The 24,053-nt window shown below is 52.3% G+C and overlaps 8 protein-coding genes across 8 annotated transcripts; 5 read left to right on the forward strand and 3 right to left on the reverse strand.

Moving 5' to 3' along the window:
* Positions 1–226: 226 nt before the first annotated feature.
* ALTATR162_LOCUS8176 (uncharacterized protein) lies at positions 227–920 on the forward strand (the record flags this gene model as incomplete). Its single annotated transcript, XM_043315806.1, has 3 exons — positions 227–244; positions 356–660; positions 758–920. The coding sequence occupies 3 exons, from the start codon at positions 227–229 to the stop codon at positions 918–920; spliced, it is 486 nt and encodes a 161-aa protein (XP_043171741.1).
* A 541-nt stretch (positions 921–1,461) lies between these two features.
* ALTATR162_LOCUS8177 (uncharacterized protein) lies at positions 1,462–2,272 on the reverse strand (the record flags this gene model as incomplete). The annotated part of the gene is made up of 3 exons (XM_043315807.1): positions 1,462–1,582; positions 1,773–1,954; positions 2,081–2,272. The coding sequence occupies 3 exons, from the start codon at positions 2,270–2,272 to the stop codon at positions 1,462–1,464; spliced, it is 495 nt and encodes a 164-aa protein (XP_043171742.1).
* Positions 2,273–2,624: 352 nt separating this feature from the next.
* ALTATR162_LOCUS8178 (uncharacterized protein) lies at positions 2,625–3,989 on the reverse strand (the record flags this gene model as incomplete). The annotated part of the gene is made up of 1 exon (XM_043315808.1): positions 2,625–3,989. One exon carries the CDS (start codon positions 3,987–3,989, stop codon positions 2,625–2,627), a length of 1,365 nt encoding a protein of 454 aa, XP_043171743.1.
* Positions 3,990–4,879: 890 nt separating this feature from the next.
* Positions 4,880–7,650, forward strand: ALTATR162_LOCUS8179 (uncharacterized protein; the record flags this gene model as incomplete). The annotated part of the gene is made up of 6 exons (XM_043315809.1): positions 4,880–4,928; positions 4,981–5,162; positions 5,211–6,378; positions 6,429–6,710; positions 6,756–6,955; positions 7,039–7,650. The coding sequence occupies 6 exons, from the start codon at positions 4,880–4,882 to the stop codon at positions 7,648–7,650; spliced, it is 2,493 nt and encodes an 830-aa protein (XP_043171744.1).
* Positions 7,651–9,583: 1,933 nt separating this feature from the next.
* ALTATR162_LOCUS8180 (uncharacterized protein) lies at positions 9,584–13,481 on the forward strand (the record flags this gene model as incomplete). Its single annotated transcript, XM_043315810.1, has 4 exons — positions 9,584–11,803; positions 11,855–12,154; positions 12,203–12,647; positions 12,697–13,481. The coding sequence occupies 4 exons, from the start codon at positions 9,584–9,586 to the stop codon at positions 13,479–13,481; spliced, it is 3,750 nt and encodes a 1,249-aa protein (XP_043171745.1).
* A 1,056-nt stretch (positions 13,482–14,537) lies between these two features.
* Positions 14,538–17,117, forward strand: ALTATR162_LOCUS8181 (uncharacterized protein; the record flags this gene model as incomplete). The annotated part of the gene is made up of 7 exons (XM_043315811.1): positions 14,538–14,772; positions 14,824–15,170; positions 15,222–15,551; positions 15,599–16,066; positions 16,117–16,525; positions 16,573–16,986; positions 17,044–17,117. 7 exons carry the CDS (start codon positions 14,538–14,540, stop codon positions 17,115–17,117), a joined length of 2,277 nt encoding a protein of 758 aa, XP_043171746.1.
* A 1,638-nt stretch (positions 17,118–18,755) lies between these two features.
* ALTATR162_LOCUS8182 (uncharacterized protein) lies at positions 18,756–21,260 on the forward strand (the record flags this gene model as incomplete). The annotated part of the gene is made up of 3 exons (XM_043315812.1): positions 18,756–20,028; positions 20,072–20,257; positions 20,320–21,260. The coding sequence occupies 3 exons, from the start codon at positions 18,756–18,758 to the stop codon at positions 21,258–21,260; spliced, it is 2,400 nt and encodes a 799-aa protein (XP_043171747.1).
* Positions 21,261–23,071: 1,811 nt separating this feature from the next.
* Positions 23,072–23,797, reverse strand: ALTATR162_LOCUS8183 (uncharacterized protein; the record flags this gene model as incomplete). Its single annotated transcript, XM_043315813.1, has 1 exon — positions 23,072–23,797. One exon carries the CDS (start codon positions 23,795–23,797, stop codon positions 23,072–23,074), a length of 726 nt encoding a protein of 241 aa, XP_043171748.1.
* Between the last annotated feature and the right edge of the window lie 256 nt (positions 23,798–24,053).

Below are 24,053 nucleotides of genomic sequence, written 5' to 3' on the forward strand. Positions count from 1 at the left end.
GGAAAGAGGGTCTGGGCTTTGGAAAGGGTCCGGGCGGAGGTAGTCCCTTTCGGCAGCGCCTGCCCGCATTATCAGCTTGCACACCCGGGCAATTCTCATACAACAACCACTCTCCAACACTGCGCTGCACCACATCCCTACATAGCCTGCAGCTGTCGGCCTTTCTTCACTTGTAAACACACTACAGACACCCTTCTCTACCCCACACTACACACCTCCAGCAGCTATGGATCAGATCAAGAAGGTGAGTCCACGCATACCCCGCCAAATCCCCTTTCTTTGGTACCAGTTGTACCCGACGCCACAATGCACATCAGTTGTACAAAAGTAGACGCTGACATGCCACTTTTTACAGCGCATGGAAGCTCTCCGCGTTGAGGCGGATGAGAGCAGCGCCCGCGCCGAGGAGCTCAAGGCAACTGTCAAGCGCCTTGAAGCCGAGACAACACAGAAGGAGCAGGAGATTACTTCGCTGACGCACAAGAACTCTGTGCTTGAGAGCGAGGTTGAGAAGCTTGAGGGGCAAGTCAAGATCCACAAGGACGAAGCTGGTGCAGGTGCTCAGGCTGGCACCCAAGCCGAGAGCCTCCAGCGCAAGATCCAAGTTCTCGAGGAAGAAGCTGAGGAATCGGACAGGACGATCCGCGAGCTCAACGAGAAGTACGTTCACTCCTTTCTTGCTTTCACCGCGTTTACCGCTGTCCCTATCCACTATCTACTACCCCTGATCTGCATCCACTGACACGTCACCCGCCAGGCTCCGCCAAACCGACGTCAAGTCCGGCCACTACGAACGCAAAGTCCAAGCCCTCGAGCAGTCCCGCGACCAGTGGGAAACCAAGTACGAGGAGATGGCCAAGAAATACGCCGACACCAAGAAGGAGCTCGACGACTTTGTCAAGGAGATCGGTAACATCTGATCTCGTTGTCGTCTCTCTTTTGCGGTTGTTGACTGTATTTAGTCGAGTTCTGAGTCGAGCTTCGATGTCGTCCCTCTGCGGATCCTGATTTCGAGCGCGTGCGACAACATGAACGGCGACGGTAGCGGTGGAGGATGATACTACGGCATGCGGTGGAGCTTGGAGAAGAGGCAGATTTCACATCACATTCCCCCCCGTACCCCTACACTACCCCTATATATCTGTTTTCTTTCCTGCGGCTGCTTGCTGGGCGGGCTTGTTCGCTTTAGATAATCCCTGAGCGAATACATTGGCGGTTCCTGACAACAAACCATTCACTTTGGTACTCACATGTCATTATTGGGATTGACAAAGTTAAACAAAGGAGCGGTGTATGACCCACCACGCTATCATGAACCGGGCTGTCTGAGATGATCGTAGCAGAATCACGACATAACCAACGCGCCGATATGCGGATTTTGTACTCCAAGTCTCATGAAAGGGTATCATTATATCGATGTGTACAGCTTCTCAACTTCTGTGCACTTTGCATCGACTGCGTCTACTTGCTCGTTCTGGCCTCCTTCTGCTTCCTCTTCTTCAAACCTTGCTTCATGCGCTCAGCCTTTCTCTCCGTCTTGGTCTCATACCTAAACTTCTTCTTCTTCTTTTTAGGCCTCTCACTATTCTTCGCCAAGCCTTTGTCCACACCCTCTTCTTGCCCTCTGCCTCTTCCTCTGCCTTTTCCTCTCCTCCTCGGCCTTTCTCTTCGCAGCAGCATCCTCGTCCTCCTCGCCTGGTCTCGAGAAGCCCGCTTTAGATATGCCAACACTTTCTATGGTGACGGTTGTATATTTGTCTTCGTCGACGTACTCGTCTTCCTGATTGATGGGCTCTGGTTCTTGGAAGCCTGTGAATTCTTCTTCGTCGTCGTCGTCATCGTCGGCGGATGTCTCGCCCGTAACGATGTCGTCCAGATCGCCATTTGCTTGCTTGACGAGTCGGTTTACTTCTTCGACGTGCTTCTCTAGGTCGACTTTGCGCTGTTCTCGGAGCTATAGTTTGACGTGTTGTTAGCATCTTTGTCTATGGTGCAACCCAAAAAGTGTATTTATGCGACAAGACGTGAAAGTGCCTGTCACGCAACATTGAGAAAGGCTGGAACTGGAGTCATAGCCTACCTCGCGCCTAAACCTCAGCTTCTCCTCCTTCTCCCTCTTAGCATTCTCCTCTTGTGCATGCTTTATCCGCGCAAGTTTGCGCTTATGGAAGCCTGTGAGGTACTCTTCGCGCGCGGAAAAGTCAAACTCGATCTTTTCGGGGACTGTCACGGCGATTTTGCGTTTCTTCGATGGCGGCGGCATGTTCCTCATGGTTGCAGCTTGTGCCAAGTGTGGTGTCGAGTGCGGGGCTGAGAGTGATTTGGCTGGTGCTGTCGCTGTCGCTGGCGCTGGTGTTCGCAAAGCAGGTGTCGGAGTTTGGGAAAATTACCTGGGTGGACAGGGATCTTAGGAATTTAGGTGGGGCCGAGGTATTTTGGCGCTACACCGACTAGGGTCTACCATGGACGCAAGATTGTGATACATCAAGACATGATTTTACAGCCTGATTGCCTTCCCAAGAAACTGAGAGGTGGATGTCATAGTTTCAAGGAGCATAGAGACCGATAAGGTTTGATGCAATATTCGACGGCGATGCACGTTATTTGCCACAATTTCCAGCAATCTATGCGTCTATCTGCGTCTTGTCGCCAGTCAGGCCTATGCTTTCTTGCAACGGGACTTGCGTGCTGTTATGCGAGTTGTCCATCCCGAGGATCTTCCTCCTCCACGAAAGCGATTCTAGGTGTTTCTTCGCCTTGTGTGTGATACACAGCGCCGAGTCAACGTCCTGGAGACCAGTCTCTCCAAACATGGCAAGGACCATGAGGCCTAGGAAAGAATGGTACATGTCCGGTGGGTCTCCAGTGACCTTGCCGAACCCTCCTACGAGATGCTGCGTCTTGTCTAGCAACCATTTCCTGATGGGTTGCCGATCGATGATATCCAGATGACCAAGGAGTTGTAAAGGTGTAGAAGTCCAATAGGCGTAACATGTATCCGCTACCTTGTTGCATCTACCATTCACTCCCACCCACTCCAGTTCAAAGTGGATATGGGGTCGTCCTTTGATGTTTGACTTCGCTTGTGCGGATGGACGGGAGCCCAACTTGACAAACGTATGCGCGTCATGGCACGTTTCTGATGTATCTGTCTCGTCGTTCAAGGTGTCAAGACCATCATCCTCGTCCAGCGTCAGAGTCTGCCTTGAGACAAGCCAGTGCAGGGTCTTTGGAACGTCGGTCACTCCACGGATGAGACCGTCCGGTTTTTGCGACGGTGGTAAGGGCAGACGACCGACGAAATGCAGAGCAGCGATGGCACAGCAGGTGAAGCCAGCGTGTGCCTCATGATAGGGCGCCTCGGAGATACCTCCATCGTAGCACTCTGCTTGTCGAACACAAGTGACAAACTTGTCAACATCTACGTCGGGTACGCCTTCACAAGGTCCCTCTAGGTCGCCTCGAAGTATCCATCTAATAGCTGTAGCCATGTAGCCGAACCTTGAGTCGTTGCCGCCATGAACATAGTCACCATCGCCCAAGGTCTCTCCGAAGCTGCCCTCTGGTCGCTGCATCTTAGCCAGCCATATCAGAATCTCTTTCCTCTTCACCTTCTCTAAATCATCTCCCAGCACGACCAGCGTAAGGAGCGCAAAGAAAGTTCCAGGAATGTGGGCAGGGTCCCAGTTTTTGTTTTCTTCACTTCTGAGCTCGCCATAGTTGGACCCTGGCCATGGACGAAAACCTCCTTCAGGCAGTTGGCAACTGTAGACCCAATCAATGTGGCCTTGCCGCTCCTCGGCTGACAAAGCGGCGTCTAAATCTCCCAAAATGTCGAGGGCAGACACAGTGAAGAGGGCCAAGAGCATGCGGTTGGAGTCATTGCTGGTGTAGAAGTGCGGCAGCAGAGTCTTCAAATTTCGCCGCCAGTACTTGATGTGGCGAGCATAGTTGAGCTGTGTGTTGGCATCAAAGGCAGCTGGAGCCATGATGGAAAAGGAAGCGTGCTGCGCGGACCGGGAGCGTTTGCCGAGCGAGATCTCGGTTCCCCTGCGAAGCTTGGGTTTTGATGGCGGGGCTGACCTGGAAGGGCCAAGGCGATGTATGCGTACAGTAAGACGGATGAATGGTTAACAGAGGTAGGGTCCACGCCGAACAGGCTTTGGTGTGTCTCTTGGATGCACCTGCTTCCGAAACCTGGGTAATCAAGGTTACGACCACGAGCACGTGCAGGGGCGGTCGGGCAGTGATGACGGCGCTCCGCAGATTACTGCCTGTGTATGTAATCGAGGGTGCAAGTGATGGATGTGTCGACTTTTGGGCGCGACAGCATTAGCACGGCAATGATGCATACAGTAGACGGTAGTAGGCGCGTGGCTCTAGCTTTAGTCTACTTCGTATGCAGGGGCCGCGCTTCGGGGTCGGTGAATTGTGTTGATATTTATATCGTCCGCTAAAGGCGAAATGTCGGGAGCTCACAAGATTGGTAGGCTTGCCTAACGGTGCCAGGGCTGTCACGACAAACGGCCACACGCAGGGGTACATGAGACATCATTCAGCTCTGCCAGTTCTGCCCCAGCTGCGGCCTGCAAAACCCTCCTCCTGACGTGCCTCAGTCTCGACTTGCTCGACTTGCTTTCAATTCCCCAGACGCCACCTGCACCGTCCTGTCACCCGAGTCCTTTCTTCGTTGGTGCGACGTCACATACGCCGCCGCTCTGTCTGTCACTGGGCCTGCGCTTGCGTGTTCCCCAGACTTATCTTCTCCGCGCGCTCACTACTACGGCCGTTGAACGACCACACCCGTACCTAACTTAGTCGTTTCTTTTGATACCCCACATTAGCCATCACTTGGGCGACTCTACCAACACACGCCGCCATGACGACTGGTTTCGCGGCGTCCTTCTGGTCGAGCGACTATGCCGGAGGTAAGAGCTGCAACCGCACACAACACCACCCCACTTTGGCTGACTCTCCCAGGCCTCGGCGTTCTCTTTGGAAAGCTGCAGCAGGGGGTCCAGGAAAACCAACAGATTCTGACTGTTGCCCGCATGCGAGCCGATGCCGAGGAGGCCTATGGAAGCAGCTTGTCCGCCATCACACCAGCCACAGATCGCATAGGCGGGGGCTTCAGCAGAGATGAGGGCGCAAGCGTGCGCAAGGTGCGTCAGCAGGAGACATGGCGACAACTCCAGGCTAACGAGTACTAGGCCTACGAGGGCGTGCGCACCGAGATGGAGGCAGCGGCCGCCAACCACAAGAAGATCGCATCCAACATCCGAGAACTCGTTGTAAACCCCTTCGGTCGCTGGTGCGATGCGCATGCTGCCCGCGTGCAAAACTCCCAGGATGATCTTCAATCGCGCATCAAGATACATGACCGACAAGCCGATGCTGTCCGCAAGTACCGATCACAATACTACAACAAGTGCCGCCTCGTCGAGGATCTGGAGGAGGAGGATAAGCTTGCGTTCCAGGACCCCCAAAGCGAGGCCGCACAGAGCCCCAAGATGAAGGTGCCCACCATAAAGATGTCTGAGCCAGAGAACGAAGAAGAAGAGCCCATCGATCTTGGTGACGAAACCTACCAGCCCGACCAGGTCAAGAAGATACTCACGCACATGCTGGACAACATCAAGATCGCGGAGGTCAAGGTTCCCATCCTCGGTACCTACCAAAACTGCTCAAGCGGTGCCGACATCACCGAATACATCCAGAAGCACATGGCAGCCACCACAGTGAGCTATGCGGAGCGCATTGGTCAGGACCTCGTAGCACATGGCTTCCTGCGCTTAGTCGGCAATGTCGGCAACACTTTCGCGAACAGCTCTCGAATGAACTACCAATGGAAGCCCAAGACGTTCCAGGTTACTGGACTGCCTGAGAAGAAGCAGCCCCTGGCTCGATCTTCCACCGCCATGTCGGCCTCGTCAGCTGACAGCATTGCTGTTGATTCACCCGTCTCAACCGTGCAGGAATACCTCCAGGGATGGAACCCACTTAACAACCAGTACCCGAACGAGACACCAGCAGAGAGACTTAGGAGGGAGGCTCACGAGTCAGATGAGCGCTACAAGGCCTCTGTCAAGAAGCTTGACTCCCTACGCTGCAATCTGGAAGAGGCTATGGTGGATCACCTCAAATTTATGGAGCGTTGCGAACTGGATAGGCTGAAGGCCATCAAGGCGGTCATCCTGGATTTCTCTGGTGCTGTCAGCAACGTCATTCCTAGTCTACAGAGCACCGTCGACAAGATGATGCTGTTCCAAGAGACCGTTCAGCCTCTAGGTGATCTCCGATACATGCTCGAGAACTACAGGACTGGGCCATTCGTGCCTAGAGTTACGACCTATGAGAACTACTACAACTCAGTAGACGGTATGATGCACTGCATGCCCAGTTACAACAATATACTGACAAACGCATAGAGCAAACATTCGGTGTAGACTTGGAGGCTCGGGCTCGCTCAGACAAAAAGCGTGTTCCAGTGCTCATTACCACTGTCCTTACATTCTTGGACAACCACTATCCCGACTTGGAGGGCGACGAAGCTCGCCGTGGTATCTGGCTCGTTGACGTCCCTCTGGCGCAAACCCACACCCTTAGGTCTGAGATCAACACTGGCAAGAGGTTCCCTGATGAACTACTCGAGAAGTACGACGTACCCATCGTTGCTAGTGTCCTTAAGCTTTACCTTTTGGAACTACCTGGTAGGTAACAACTCTGCATGTCGAGTCCTTAGCTAACCATACCAGACTCACTGGTTTCTTCTCACGTCTACGAAATTGTCAAGACTATCTACAGCACCACCGCTACGGATGTTTCTGAAGAGACTCGGGTCTCTGTTCTTCAATCTACTCTTGGCCAACTACGTCTCGCTAACATCGCAACGCTGGACGCTATCTGTACCCACTTCACTCGTCTCATTGAGCTGACTTCGGCCGACGAGACTTATGTTACAGCACTGGCCAATGCGCTTGCGCCATGCATTCTGAGGCCAAGACAAGAATCAAGTCTGACGATGAACGAGCGCTATAGCTACCGTCTCGTCCGCGACCTTTCGCACACAAGGATGCAATCTTCGGAGAGTTGAAGCGCGCGAGCACACTCACTCACTCGGCTTCGGGCGCCCAGCGTCCACGGGCGATTTCAACTGATGAGAGTAACCGACGGGCAAACATGGAGGAGCGCCAGCGTGCCATCGCGGCTCAGCGTTCTCCTCGGGCGACTTCGCCAGCACCTGGCTCGCGCGTCTCTGGCTCACATCGCCGTGACCGAAGTCAAACTCGATTCCCAGTGAACACATCATCACCCACCGAAACGCGGAGGAGTAACGGAACAAACCGTGGTTCGCTTGAGGTGCCCGGAAGCGACGACAGTCCTACTCACGAGACAACTCCTGTAACCACGAACGGCACAACAGAGGCTGCCACTGCTCCTGCTCCTGCTGCCGCGCCTGCACCTGCTGAGCACCCAGCGCCCTCGAGCACTCGGGTGCCTTTCCCACGAAAACATGCAGGCAGCCTGACGAGGGGTAACAGGGACTCTACTGGTAGCCTGAGGGGTGAAGACATCGCGCCGAGAGGCGTCACGCTAGAAGACACTGCGCCACGAGGTGTTACGCTGGAAGACAAGCCCATGGACGATTAGTGGTAAACATGGTTCAGACTTCGGCAAGCATTTTCCTTTGGGAAGTGAGAGAAGACAGCCTACACCGCCCGGCCCGCCCAGAGAGTCCTATGTATACTAGAAAATAATATACTGGGGAACTCGCTAGGGACTGACCCTAAGAGCGAGTAACATGACGGGCAGTCGTAGAGCACGTGTGGAGGAGTGAATAGCGTATTTGAACGCTGTATGCATAGTCTGGGACAAGAGATTTGATGGCATGTCTGATGGTTGTATGTGGAATGCAGCATGATAATTACGAGAGCAGATGGCAATTGAAATATGATGTTTGTTCACTCGACCCTGCTTGTTGACAATGGCGGCTCGTACCTGAGGCTAACCAGGGTGACCGGCACGCTAGTACTCAGCTGTCGGGAAAAGCCCAGACCTCGTCGTCACACTCGCATGTTGAGTTCCAAGGCGGAGCAGCATGGAATGGACATGGGGGTCAGCTGTGTGGCTGGGCATCGGCTGCCCAATCTCCAGGATATATACATGGTCTCGGTCGACTTTTGAGATGCCGCTCACTTTGCGCTCGTCTACACTCTCTTCTTGCTCCTCTTGCGGTTGCAGGGCCTCTCACACTCACTCGTGGTGCGCCCCGACCCGTCTTCGATCAAACCCCACGTTGATCGCCGCACGAATCACATTGCGATCGCGATCGAAGCTTCCCACTTTTGGGCGTTCGCTATCACCGCATCTCATACCAAGAGTGACGGCGCCATGTGTCTGGTCAAAGTTAAGCAGGAAGAGGACCATGTAGTCCCGTACCGTGTCGTCCAGCAGAACCGCCATTCGTCGCATCGCCGCACATCACGCCAGTCGCGCGACATTGAACGCCGCTACTCGCGCACTGAGATAGTGCACGACTCTCCTCCACGGCCTTCAGCATCCTACATTTCAGTGCCCTCGCCAAAGCCACTTCAGATCCCCGCACCACAGCCTGTGCCTATGTTCGTTCAGCCTCCACCCCCGGCGCCTATGCCGGCTCCACCTCCACCGCCTAGCCACATCTCATCGCACCATACCCACGCCCAGTCTCACCACGGCGGCGCACACTATGTCGAAGTCTCGCCACGGTCTAGTATGAGCTCTCGCTCATCCAGCCCTGGGCGCAGCGAATATGTGTATAGAGAGCGCGAGGTCAGGCGCGAGCGCGAGCGCAACTATAGTCCGGAGAACCCTCGCTATGAGCACTACAGATATGTAGAGCCTGCATCGAGTGAGAGCGATCAATATGAGAGATACCAAAGGCAGGATAGGAGTAGGCAACGCAGTCGCAGCCGTGGCGGTTATGATGACAGAGAAACTAATACTAGGGTTTCGTACAGCAGGCGGTGACCGCCTGCATGCGAGTAGAGAAATGTGTCATGTTTGGGGGGTATCATTGTTCTGATGGCGTAGGATCGGTCTCGTGCCTTTACTCTAATCTTGAAGGATGTGTAGCATTTGTTTGTAGCTGTGGTGAGGTTATCTATAGCTCTTTCCCGTGTTTAATCTAGCATTTCGCGTTCAACTGGCCGAATGCTCGGTGGCTATGAGGTCATCCGTGATGTTGAGTAGCATGCACGAACCAGCGAAGAGGTCCGCGCCGCACTTTCCGAGCTGGAGAGAATCAGGTCCACATGTTGATCAGCCCAATTGACAAGTTCCGGCTGCCGGTGTAAGCGATGATCAGGGAAGCCTTGTAAAGGGTCGGGCACCAGTCGAGTGGTTTACATGCTGGGTTGCGATCAGCATTGATCCAGGCCAACAATATTCTGTGAGCTGAGAACAACCGTCAAAGCACACGTGCTTACTTACCGCGACCGTCCTACTTCGCGCAAACGCTTCGACTGCTTGTGGCCCATGGCAAAATCCGGGACATGATTGGAACACCCGTGCAGTCCTCTTCCGCCGCTCTCTACCGCCGACCATGTCTATCCGCGTCCTGATCAAAGATTACCCACACCGCGCAATCGCCCTTGCCACATCGACGCACGCACTCGTCCTCCGACATAGCTCATCGACCACCGAGCAGAATGGCAATCCCAATGCCTCATCGACGTCGCTGGGGAGCAATGGCGCCGGTGTCGCGCGCTGTATGGTCGAGTTCACCAGGCTGGAGGAAATCGAGCTAGATGATTACCGGGCGCTACACTCAGTCCAAGTACACGGCACATTGGGCTTGATTACTGTGAATAGTGATGTCTTCCTAGTCGTCGTCAATGGCGCGAGCAAGGTGGCCACGGTACGGCCTGGCGAGACGGTGCAGAGGATACACTCAGTCGGCTTCTACTGCTTAACCAGCACGAGCTACGACACCCTGCTCAACGACGAAGTCAACCCCTACCCTACCGACACCATCGACGATGAAGGATATGAAATGGGCTTTGGTGGTAGGAAAGAGCAATCGCCCATGGAACACCCGTGCCTGGCGCTCAAGAAGATCCTCAGTAGTGGAACCTTTTACTACAGCTCAGACTTCGACCTCACCCGACGACTACAAGACCGTACGACCGATGCCGCGACCGTTTCGATCGATAGCCTAGATGCTGGCTTTCTATGGAACTCATACATGATCCAGCCACTGGTAGACTTCAGAAGTCGCCTTGCGCTTAGAGAGAAGGAGGCTCTGGATGCTTCGGGGATTCTGACATCTGCAATTCGGGGTTTCGCCCTTACCATCACTATCCCCAAATCTTCCGCCCCTATCAGAGTTCAAGACTCGGGAATGCCATCTTCCATGACGCTGATCTCAAGATTATCGTGCAAGAGGGCAGGGACAAGGTTCAACTCGCGAGGTATCGACGATGATGGGAACGTCGCAAACTTTGTCGAAAGCGAGACAATCTATTGGGCGCCCTCCGGAGCCTGTTTCTCATACGTGCAGGTGCGAGGAAGTGTACCCATCTTTTGGGAACAGCAGGCTGGTCTGCTTCCAGGACAGCAAAAGATCACCATCACTCGGTCACCAGAAGCCACGCAACCCGCCTTCGATAAGCACTTTGACAACCTGGAGCTGAGCTACGGCACAGTTCATGTCGTCAATCTCCTAAGCAACGAGAAACAGAACGAGCTAGAGTTGACGCATAGATATCGCGGTCATGTCAGAAACAGCCCGCTAAATCAAGGGAGCGACCTCAATGATCGCCAGCACGATCTCATCAAGCTGACGGAATATGACTTCCATGCCGAAACGCGGGGGCCAGGTGGCTATGAGATGGCTAGCATGATTGCTCAGTGGATCCAAGATTCTGCCGAAGGATTTGGGTACTATCTTTCTAAGGAGGTGGATGAGGTTGCTAGGCACAATGGAGAAAACTACGCTGTACGCCGGACAATGAGCATATTACAACAGGAGGGTGTCTTCAGAACAAACTGCCTGGATTGCCTTGATCGAACGAATCTTGTCCAAACCATTATCAGCAAGATGGCCCTGGAGATCTTCCTGAGTCACAAGGGCCTTCGAGCCAGTCAGGACTTCTGGGTCAGACATTCAAGTATGTGGGCAGACTGCGGCGATGCTCTTTCGAAGATCTACGCGGGTACTGGAGCGCTGAAGTCCTCATTTACGCGATCTGGGAAGATGTCGCTTGCTGGCGCTCTGGCAGACGCTCGTAAGAGCGCCACTCGAATGTACATAAACAACTTTGCGGATAAAGGGCGACAGAACACGATCGATATGCTCCTAGGAAGATTGATTGGCCAGGTTCCAGTGCATCTATACGATCCACTTAACGACTATGTGGTCGCGGAGCTTACGCGAAGATCTGCAGAGTACTCAGAGACCGAGATGATCAATATTCTGGTCGGTACCTTCAATTTGAACGGAAAGACAAGTGGCATCAAGAGCGATCTTTCACCATGGCTATGTCCGGACGTCGACCCGTCACAACAATGCCCCGAGATAGTGGCTGTAGGGTTTCAAGAGATTGTCGAATTAAGCCCTCAACAAATCATGTCGACAGACCCGGACAGACGCGAAGCTTGGGAAGAAGCCGTCAGAGCGTGTTTAAACAACAACGCTGAGAAACACAGGAAGGATGAGTACGTCATCCTTAGAGGTGGTCAGTTGGTGGGAGCGAGTTTGTCGGTCTTCGTCAGGTCAGACTGCCTCAAGCACATCAAGAATGTTGAAGGCGCTTTAAAGAAGGTATGTCAACGCGATCTACGCTTTCACATATAGAGCTAATTTATATCTTAGACTGGCATGTCAGGTATGGCCGGCAACAAAGGAGCTGTAGCTATTCGATTCGAGTACGCCAACACTTCGATCTGCCTGGTCACAGCACATCTTGCAGCTGGATTTGCCAACTACGAAGAACGTAATCGTGATTACAAAACCATCAGCCATGGTCTACGCTTCCAGAGAAACCGATCAATCGAAGACCATGACACAGTAATATGGCTCGGCGACTTCAACTACCGAATAGGTCTGAACAATGAAAAGGTTCAACGGCTATGCCATGTCGGTGATCTGGAGACCTTGTACGACAACGATCAGGTAGGTACTCGTCCTTTGCTAATGGGAATCAAAGCTAACATGTAATAGCTCAATCTCCAGATGGTTGCCGGTTTGACCTTCCCATACTATTCCGAGGCTCGTATAACTTTCCCTCCGACGTACAAGTATGATCTTAATAGTAATCAATACGATACGTCGGAGAAAGCACGTATTCCCGCTTGGTGCGACCGTGTACTTCGCAAGGGTGACAACATCCGACAAATACACTACAACGATGCACCACTTCGCTTCTCCGACCACCGACCAGTTTATGCAACCTTTCAGTTATTGGTGCAGCGGGTCGATGAAAAGAAGAGAGATGCTGTGAAGGCGGCTTTGTACAGACAAAGAAGAGAAGTTGTGGGTGATACTCATGCAGCAGGGCGTTTGGGCGAAGATGAAACAGATGATGAAGACTTGCTTGGATACGATAGCATTGAGCCAGGGCTGCCACCTGCGAGCTCAGATCGGAGGAAATGGTGGCTTGACAACGGTACCTTCATCATAATTCCTGCTATAGCTTGGATGCTCATATTCCATAGGTTTACCGGCGAAAGCACGCGTAGAACCGCCATCTAACAACCACTCTCCGAACCCGAACCGACCCAGCAACCCATTCACGCCCAGTCCAGAACCAGAATGGGTAGACGTCAAGCACCTGCCGAGCAGTCGCAGACCAGAGCCTCCGCCAGCGCGCGGCTCACAAAGATCACGCACAGTCGACATCGACGGCCCCTCCACAAGCTTGCCACTAACGCAGAAACCAGCGGCCCGCAAGATGATTGCTCCATTATATCCGGGACATGCCAATCAAATTCTCAGTTCAGATGGTGCGCGGGACTCGCTCAACGACCTCCGACGCAGCGGCTCAAGCGCTTCCACGCACTCCATGCCCAGCTTACCGTACCGCGCATCAAACACGCTCCCCTCAACTCAATCCTCCAACAAACCACAGGTACTCCGCAAACTAGCCCCACCACCAATCCCTAACAAGAAACCCTCTCTCCTCTGTAAAGATTCCTCACCAGGCCCATCCTACGCCCCTCCTCCCCAAAGATACCGGGATGATCCTCCAGAAGAAGAATCAAGAGGATATCCCCCAACGCAAGCTAGGCGGTCAATGGCACCGCCTCCGAATCTGACAAGGAAACCAGTGCAGAATCTCATCGATGATGATTTTGAGAAACCGGCTTTGCCGCCACGCACAGGGACTGGTGGGAGTAGTAGGAGTGGTGGTCGGGGAGGGCGGAGTTTGATGGATGATGAGCCAGAGGACATGCGCAACATGGGTGGTGATTGGGAAGTGCTTAGGCCTGCGCGTAGATAGAACTATAGCTCTAACATGATAGGTTCATGCTATTTTAAAGTCATGCCTTGTTGTTTAGCTAAATACCACTACAAATTTCCGTTGTTCACGACCAACCCGACACAACAGACTGCATTATCATGGTATGCAGGTGGAAGTTTTGTGACTCGAACCCAAGTCACGGGATGGCGCGTGCAGTCGCGTCAGGGCTAACCCCGATAGCACACCTAACAAACACCATCCACAGGCCATGAGCATCAACAACGCGACCGCGCATGCAACACATGCGTCTAGTTTAGCATGAAGAGGAAGCGCAGCCCCACGGCGCTGGAGGCGTTCGCAAGAAAACGAGGCGCGCCGTGGACCAATCCGCTATCAACGCTACTCATCCAGTCCTGCGACGTCTCTATCCAGAAGTTCTTACTCTGCGCCAGTACTTGCTGTCGCGACTACCAAATACATCCAAAAATAGACATCGAAAGATTTCGCAACTTGGACGTGCAACACCCACTCAAGGCACAAGTTTGGATCGTCTTGACATGGCCGTTGTGCAGTTGCTCGATTCAGCATTAGTGTGCGGACCAAGTGTACATGCAGACACGGATGCTCATACGCGTTTCACCGAAGAACGCGAAAAGGATATCCAGGCGTTTACCCAACAGCGATCACAAAGTACTCCGGGCGGCACGTTCAATCCTGGGTACTATATGCAATCTGAGGTAGGTCGTGACACGTATCACACACTTCCAGGGTTACGCTTATCGAATGACTACTGAGTGTACATAGATTGTCGATTTCGTGATATGGCGCTTATTCAAACGTTCAACATCTCACAAGCCAACGCACCTGCTCTGTCACGGATTCCAAAGAGCAGGAAACACCCGCCGTAAACAGGGCAACAATGAGGACCTGAGTTCTTCAATTCCTAATCTGCAAGAACACCAACCCAATAATTACAGGCGAACTTTGAAAGAGCCAGCATGGTGTCGATTGCACGCATTGCTCGGCCAGGGTGGCGACCGCATCGTAATGGACATGCTCCTAGGATGCTCCATCTTCATACCAGTTAACGCGGATATGGGCAACTACTACCAATTGTCTGGTGTACCTGTGTCGGAGGTGAGGTTGGATGAACCTCAGAAGAGCAACACCGCAAAAGTCAGTGCGGACCAGGAAGCGGTCGACAAGCTCTCACGTATCAAGAGCGAATGCAAGACGCCTGGTGCAATTACGTTCGTCCGAAGTCGTATGCTATACGCGAAAGCGGCCTTAAATGCCAAAGGTGGTGTGAGGTTTGGGCTACGCCATATTCGTACATTTCCACTATCCTTCGAATGCTTTGGTTACCTAACTTGACTCGTAGATATCCTAAATCGTTTCCCTGATCGCGATGACAAGCAGCAGACGATACATGTCATGAGATATATCTTCCCCCGTCAATTCGGCTTACACAATGTCTTCACATCCAAGGTGGATCCGCGTGACACCGCTATGCCTTTCAAGGACTATACGCTGCGAGAGAAGGATATACACAGTAGCATGTGCCGAGAGCTGGGTAAAAAAGCAACAGACGCTCAAGAAGTAGCCAAATGGAAGCAACGAACACCCAAAAGGCTCCGAGGTGACATTATTAAGTTGGTTGAAAGACTTCGGATTCGCAACCAGCGATGTTCATACATGGAAATGCTTCGGCATTACTGCCCAATCGAGGTACCTATCGAATCTTCTATGTATTGAAGGAACTTTACTAATTCAGACTAGGGAGTACCTTTATCAACGAGGCCGGGATGGAGGAAGAGCGCACTTCAGCCGAAAGCAGATGTACGGCCAGTCGCAGAGCCAACTAAATGTGACAAAAAGTGTCAACCTACGGCCGGAGCTCGCACCGTTCAGCAAACCTGTTTCACAGATCTTGCCTGTCCAGCAGCACACGTCTCGGCCTTTTGTCGCGCAGTCATATCTAAGGTTGTACCCGAAGGCTTCTGGGGTAATGAACAGAACAAACGCACTCTCATGTATTGGGTAGACCAATTCATAGATCTTCGAAGATTCGAGTCCCTTAATTTGCATCAGGTCACACAGAACATACAGGTATGCATTTTCCTACTTGAGTATGAATCTGTGCTAACGGACCCCAGATTACAAACATAACTTGGTTGCGCCCACCCAGTCAAGAAAATGACATGAAGCTGTCCAAATCGGATATAGACAAACGTGGGGAGATATTTCTTGAATTCGTCTACTGGCTCTTTGACTCCTTCCTCGTCCCCCTGGTCCGCACAAATTTCCATGTAACTGAGTCCAGCGCACACCGGAATAGGCTATTCTACTTCCGCCACGATGTCTGGCGAATGCTAACAGAACCTGCTTTGACGGAATTACGTATGAATATGTTTGAAGAAATGCCCACGGAAAGCACAGAAAGGTTACTGTCCGCACGCCAACTTGGTTTCAGTAACATTCGTCTCCTGCCCAAGAAGCAAGGTTTTCGGACTATAACGAACCTCAAGAGAAGACAGCAGGTGATGCGGTATGGGACTATGACTCTCGGGCGAAGCATCAACGCGGTAATGACACCAGCATTCAATGCGATCACCTATGAGAAGGTCAGTATATTGCTAGAGCTGACCGAGTCATCAGCGCTAACCAGAAGCAGTCACTACGACCAGACAAGTTCGGCTGCTCCCTATTCTCTGTCGGAGACATGTTTCCCAAGCTTGCGTCTTTCAAGGCTTCATTGCGACAACGGGGACTCGGCGACACTCGGCTTTACTTTGCCAAAGTCGATGTGCAGGCCTGCTTCGATACCATACCACAGTCACGCTTATTGCGTATGATCGACAGTCTCATGTCGATCCAAGCTTACAACACGGGCAAACATGTGGAGATATCTCCCCTGCCATCTCTACAACGCCTCGATGGCAAACACGTAGATCCGATGCCTCTAAAGAAGTACATTCCGCACACTCACGCAGCAACGGACATGACGCCTTTCAACAAACTCGTGCAAAATAGACTGGTTGGCACAAGGCCAACACCATTTTTGTCAACACTAACCTACAACGGTGTGAGACTAAAGACGACTTGATGCAGCTCTTACAGGAGCACATAGAAAGAAATGTTGTCAAAATTGGAAAGCGCTTCTATCGCCAGAAGACTGGCATACCCCAAGGTTCCGTCTTGTCGAGCATCTTATGCAACTTCTTCTACGCGCAACTAGAACGCGATGTCCTCGGATTTCTGCTCGATGATGACTCTTTGCTGCTTCGTCTACTTGACGACTTTCTTCTGATCAGTATCAACGAAGAGTACGCGCGGCGCTTCGTCTGTGTTATGCACAAGGGCCATCCGGAATATGGCGTAGTGATAAAGCCTTCAAAGTCATTGGCCAACTTTGACGTGATGACAGAAGAGGGGACCCGAATCGCTATCAGCGACTCAGATGGCAAATTCCCGTATTGCGGCATCTGTATCGATACGACGACGCTGGAAGTCAGCAAGAAAACAGAATGCCCTACAAAAATCAGTAGGTTGCATTGGGAGCATGTTCTCTATTGATGGCTTTAGAGGCTAACTACTCCAGGTGTCGAGGACTCTTTGACAGTAGATCTGACCAAAATGCCCGGCCAAACGTTCCATCGCAAAGCTCTCAAGTAAGTCTCCATACTCGGTACACAGGTCCGACCAATCGGGTCATGGAGAGGATGGAAAAAATGCGACATTTCACTGATATTCGATGGTAGCGCGTTCAAAATCCAGCTCAAAGCTATGTTGATCGATCAATCGTTGAACAGCGTGGCAACTGTACTAGCGAATTTGCATCAAAGCTTTGTTGAAGCGGCGGTGAGGTGCCTCGAGTACGCACGCGCGCTATCCAAAGTGCGGACGACGTGTTCGAATCTGCTTATCAGTACGTCTAAACTTTCCTGTTCTGAAGCGTTGGAGTCCAAATCCATCGAGGTGTGTATGCAGGGCTGCCCAGTAAGAGGCTGCACGTGGAATGAATGATGGTCAGATAACACAAAAGCGAGCACAGTCTGCGCCATGGACGATCGTGATTGCGGCCAGCTACGCTAGCCAAGGAAATTGCTGACCGTGGAACTGCAGAGACGGTAGACAATATCATTGCGCTAGCCTATGTGATGCTACAGCGCCGTTCACGATCGCGTGGTAGCAGGGAGGCGAAGATTGTGCAGGGCGTCATTTCGCGTCGGCAACTTCAATGGTAAGTTATGGCTAAGCTTCCATGTCATATAACTTATGTGGGTGGATGCACGATCTGCGATTTGGCTAGATCGACTCCACGGTTCGGAAGATGACATGGCGGGGCTCGTATTACCTGTTTCCAACGAAGGCTAATTTGGAGGGATAGGCTGGCTTGTAAAGCTTTTCAGAGAGTGTTTCAGCGCAAGCAGACACAGCACCGCGCGCTACTAGCCTGGCTGAAAGTGTCTCTCGCGGCAGCTTGCATTTCTGACGTGACAGAGAGACGCATGCTGGAGGCGGCAATTACTTGGCGTTGAAAGCTTGATGCGCTAACAAAGCGGACTGAAAAGATAAGTTGCAGGACAGGCTTTCAAGCTGATGTTGGGAGTGGTGACGGGTCAGGAACTCGGGAAGAAGCAACCTAAGGATCTGTGCCAGGGGCCCACGTTTAGCGGCGGCATGTGGGCGCAACTGCAAGCCTTGGGCCTTGGCTGCAGCAGCTTCGGGAGTGACGGATGGACTGTAGAGAGGATGATGTCGTTATTCGTCTTTTCATGCATGTTGGAGCGCTATGCTATTGAGGCAAAGCACAGTAGTGTAGAGACGGCCCAGTACTTGCGCCTGATAAGCATCAGGTTAAGCAAGTAAGAAGATGTGATTGGCCCTCAACTTCTGGTATCGTGATGTCAAGCGTAGATGCGACGGCTGGGACGCCAACCCCCATCCCAATTACGCCGGGGTCGACTATGCAGGCTTCCAACTGACGGACAGCCTCGTAAAACGCGTTGCTAGGCGCATTGAACAAGGGCCCAGGGCCAGCTGGGGAAGCATACTTGCCTCAGTCCATCGTATTCGTTTTGCGGTTTCAAGCAACCCTTTGGCATATCGCTGCATCCTCACCCTTTGCCCCCATGCCAGTTCCCATTCCCAACGTAGAATCGTCCGCTGCTTGCAATTAAACTCGTCCAAGGCACTCTGCGCCGCTGACGGGTCCAGAGCACTGCGAGGCCCACCATTGGAGTCTATCCCTGTCCCCCGACATCAGGGGTTAGCGCAAGTTCCGCAAATTGCGTCGCCAAATCGACAAAGATGCCGGCGGTGCAGCATCAACAGCGACTGCCTCCTGTCTACGAAGCTGGAGATCACGAGTTTTCAGACGCCGACCTTCACTACATCTCACAGGAAACGTCATTGTATATCATTTCCGAACATAGCTATGTGCCTTCATTGATCAGAGCCCCTTGCGAGCGCGACAATAGCTGCGCGAACCAACAACCACACCGCATTGGCACATCACTACGCCTCTCAACACAACGAAGACCACCCCGACCGCTCATGGCCACCCTCACCTACGCCCAAGATGCCCAGCAAACTTTTGGCGCACCGCCTGGCAGCCCGCCTGACCTCACAAACTCCAAGTCGTCCAAGTCGTCAAGCATCCATTCGTCAACTCTCCTAGACTTCATGGGCACAACGGAGAACCTCTCCCACTTTGAGGATATTAACCTAGACGAAGCATCAGGTGGGCCCTCTTCCTTCCCCATGCCAGCGAGCCCGTCTAATCGCATCCTCTTTGAAGCCCCACGAGCCTCTCTTTCCACCAGGAGCCTCCCGCATTCACATTCGGCCCACTCCTTCCGCGACCTGACCGGCGCAACCAAGCCAAAGTACCCGAGCTTGAAGGGCCCGGTCAACCATGCTGTGCGACAGCAGGCCCAGCTGTCCGCCCCAGGGAAGCAGCAAGCTAGGAGAGGCTTCACTTCGCCGTCTGTCCCATCGCTCTCCAGCCTGAGCCTCGCTGCACCCCAACGCTCTTCCCGATCACCATCCCCATCAAGCACACACAAATCCGCCTCGGGGCCGCGCACACTATCTCGCAAGAGCTCTCGGAGTGATGTTTTGCCGTCGCCAGGGTTGGGCTCAAGGAGGCCGTCATGGCAGGACTCCAAAAGAAAAACTGTAAAGGAAAGGGAGGCCGAGTGCGATGATGAAGATGACGAGCTTCCCGAGGATGCTGTTATCTGGAATATCCCCATCTCGCCACGCCCCACGATGGATCGATCATCAGAGTCCTGGGTTGGCGAGAGCCCGCCTTTGGCGTCGCCCAATCCCGACGCGTTAATATCGTCGTCTTCGAGGTCTTCGAGGACTTCTCCCGCACCTTCCGTATCGCGTGTCTCCCAGAGAACTCCTTCTCCCAACGTTTCTAGCAGAGGCGTATCTCCACAGTCAGCGACACAGCCGAACACGTGGGCAGAGACGTACACCGCATTAGATACGGATGCCAAATTCCTTACTGGAAAACTGGAGGAGTTTCAATCTGAGAATGAGCGAAAGCAAGAAATTTCGAGACAACAGCCCGGTCTTACACGATCAGCATCCTTGAGCCAGCCTGAACCGAAGAGCAAAAAAGCCGGCTCTCCCACCTGTCCGTAAGAGCGATCCTCTAATCGATCCGTTCCAGCCGTCGGTTGAGAAGCAGAAGTACCTCTCGCGGACCCGACCTTCGTGGCTTCCACCCAAAAATCCCAAGGAAGAGAAGAAGCACCTTAAGGAGTACCAGCGCATGTTGGCTCGCATTGAGGAAGCTGGTAAGTCATCTATGCCTTCAGACTGCAATCCGAAAAAAAAATCACATGACTAACAGTCGCAGAACGTCTCGAGGCTCAACGTGCTCAAGAAGAAGCGATAGCTCGTGAAAAGGCCTCCCGCGTCAAGGCAGAATACTGGTCGAGCCTACTTTTACCAAACTGGGCCACCGAGATGACAAATTCCGAGCTCCGTGCCTCGCACAGGAAGATGTGGTGGAACGGCATTCCTCCACGGTTGCGAGGTCAGGTCTGGCAGATGGCGATTGGAAATGATCTTGAGGTTACGGAAGCGACCTACAACATTGCCTTGGAGAAAGCACGCAAAGAAGTCAAGACGCATGGCCACGAAGCGCTCGGAGGCCGCTATGTCTACATTGTCGAAAGCACCCAAGCAGTGTTCCCTGATCTCAAGATGTTCGCCGCACGAACGTCACAGGAGGCAGAGGACGAGCAACCGCTACACCAGGACCTCGTCGACATATGTCTAGCCTACTCGATGTACCGCCCGGACATTCCACACTCAAAGTTCGACATACATCACATCGCCGCATTGCTCCTGTTGAATCAAGCCGCGCCACAAGCTTTTGTCGCCCTGTGCAACCTCCTCAACCGTCCGCTACCCCTGTCCTTCCTCATCCACGATCAAAACGCCATACATGCCGCCTACTCCACAACACTTCACGTCTTGGCGAAGAAAGCGCCTAGTCTGGCTCAACGACTAGAGACGTTACGTGTTGAGCCCAGAGATTATCTGTTCCACACACTGGGCTCCTTATTCTGTGGCCGTCTGGGCGTCGAGCATGCCGCGCGCATAATGGACATATACACGATCGAAGGCGACAAGAATCTTCCACGGGCCGCAGTCGCCATACTCAGCATACTAGAGGGCAGCTGCATGGAGGGCGACGCGGCGCAGGTTGCAAAAACACTACGGGAGAAGAAGATTGACCTTGACGTCGACGACTTCATGACCAAGGTTTTTGAGGCGGGCAAGAGCTCGTAGTATATTACCGCTGGTGTTGGTGGCCGTAATGGTTACTAGTGGCAATCAGAAAGTATTAATACCATATTGTACAGTTGAAAGAATAATTAGATAATCAACAGAACGGAAGAGAGACAGAACACAGAAAAAGATGGACGATATACGAAGACTCATGCAGCGCGATTTTGAGAGCTGAACACATCTACTTGTCATTTTTCATTTTTCCCGCATACAATGGCGTCGTCGATTTCCTTGCGTTCTGCATACATGGAGTTTTTTTTGCTGTCGGTAACAGAGGCTTATATCGCCATACAATCAGTTTCCTAGCTATCTTGTATATACAACGTACCTCTTAGACCATGGGGGATGCGAAAGCCTGGTGGTAAGTAGCTAAGTTAGAATCAAACATATTCCTACCAAACATAGCCTTAGACGGCTTCCCTTTAGTGCTCTTGGGTGAACTACGTGACTCCGTGCTTACTCGCTTTACCCCTCACCTACATATCGACGTAATGGCGGGGTTAGTTTGTGTTAGTGACAAGGGTAACGGCAACGTACGGGAGGCGTTATCGTTTGTCGTGGCGTAGCTGAGGTGGAAAAGGGAGTACGGGAGCTAGTTTTTTCGGCCTTCGTATACAACGGTGCGGGAGGGGCGCTTCCAATAGTACGTTGCAATCTCCGATGAGATGCTAAACAGTTCAGGTTCTTGTACAGTCCTGGTCCACTTCAGTTTTGCTCCTTATTGTGCGTTGGAGTAAGAGCAGGAATGATGTTGTACGCTAGCGATCGGGACTAGCGTCGTATCCGCCTGAAGTCATAGATCTGGACAGGCAACCACAACACAAACACTCACCGACAAGCTACGACTTTTGTTTCTTTCGTGTATACACAAACACCTTCTCACAATACATACTATCGGAAAGCAACACTTAGCTTGTTTCTTCCATTACACATTGACGTAGCTACGTTTACGTCCGCTAGTTTAAGCTTGCATCTCACAAACCAGATACATGGGAAGCACCACTCACATCACATCACGTATTTGTAGGCAGTATTGACTAGATATTACTGTTGTTCTGTCTGAAAGGTAGTAAGTATGCTCATACAAGTTCCCTAGTCTCTTCCACTAGCAAAGATGACACGACGTGCCTCATGGCTTAATCTCCCACGAGTGCGCCTCTCCAGATACTTCGCAGCAGATAACCCGAATGCGTGGTTTTGATGTGCGAAAGCTTACTCTCTGAGCTACTATACATCTTCATCAATAATCATTTACACCTCGCAGGATCAGTATGCTAACCTGACAGTAGGGCCTTTGTTGTAAACTTTGCCGTTTCGGTCTTGATTACCATGAGTATTTTGCGAAGAGATCATGTCGTCCTGAGAAACATTATCCTGGCACGTGACCTTCCCCTCGACTCGTTCTCGATTGTTCAACAACTCCTCTGTTCTTAGTCACGACCCCCACTGCGGCGCATGTACGTCTCTGAGTGAGAAGCAGGCACTTGGTCTACTTCGGTTTTGAGAGGATTGGGATAGGGATTTTAACCATATAACGACGAGCTGAAACCTCCAGGGTAGTGGTTGTGCGTGTCACTGAGCATTGTACTAGGCTCAGAATATTTGTGACTTTACATTGGCTGCTCCCAGCATCAGCATCTTTGCCCTTTGAGATTGGGACGATTTGGCGGACAGTTCCATCATTGCTTGACCTCTACCTGGCTCATCTGTACTGCCATTATTGGTCTTCTGACGTCGAACATGTAGTGTCACATTTAATAATACTCATTGTACAGGATTCGGTATCGACTTCTCCATGTACTCATACCAAATCAACCCCGCTTCTCCTTGTTCTCGGCCGCCCTTCTCTTCGCCCGCACTTCTGCCTTTCTCCTCTCTCCACCATCGACCTTGTGTCCTCTCCTTACTTCCCAGATACCCTCTTGCAGCCGTATCCGCGCTCGCAAACCTCCACTTCCCTTGACTGGCTCCACATAGCTGCCTTTGATCGTCTTCGCGCCCTTAACGATAACGCCTTGCACCTTTGGTAATGTCTCAACAGGTTCAACTGGTGCTTCGGCGCCGACAGGTACATTGACGACCAGCTTCCTCGTTCCCGGATCATGTGTGGCTGTCGCAGCCGCAGAGCGAGGACTTATCGTGTTGCCGAGTTGGGGGTTTGGCGGTACTGGTGCTTCTACAACCTTGAGTTCTGCTACTCCATCTGTGACGTGCTTGCAGTCTCCTCCAATGCCATATTCCCCATTCCTGTACTTCTCTCGCCACTGTAAAAGGTAACGTCTTGAGCGTGCTGGCTCAACACCGAGTTCCTTCAGTTGCGGCCCTGAGAGTGTGAAAAGGGCCTCCCAGGACGGTATCTTGGTTGCATGTGCGGAGAGGCCGCGGCCAATTGCGCTGAGGAAGGCAGTATGGTCGGGGATGAACGGTATCGGCTTAGGAACAGGGCGCATAGGGATTGAGTGTTGGAGATTTCGTATGCATGTCTTTGATGCTGACACTGCGGAGGTCGCATTGAGAAGTGGGCGTCTGAGGATCATGATGGCGGTTGCTGCGACATAGTTAGCATCAGTACATACATGGAGTTGTTGCGCATAGCATACTGTACGAAGAATTGCGTGTCGCGTAGCAAATCCCCCCAATTCGCGTTGATGTCGAAGTTGCAGTCGCCGTGATTTTCGGGAAAGCCAAGACGACGCTAACACCCGCAGCATCGCGGCCAGCAGCCCCACGTCACCAAGTCACCCAGAGCTCCACAAGCTTACAGCCCAAAACACCAATTGGCAGTAGTAGAGA

This window comes from Alternaria atra, assembly GCF_907166805.1.
Source record: "Alternaria atra isolate CS162 genome assembly, contig: 28, whole genome shotgun sequence".
In the NCBI taxonomy this organism is placed as follows: domain Eukaryota; kingdom Fungi; phylum Ascomycota; class Dothideomycetes; order Pleosporales; family Pleosporaceae; genus Alternaria; species Alternaria atra.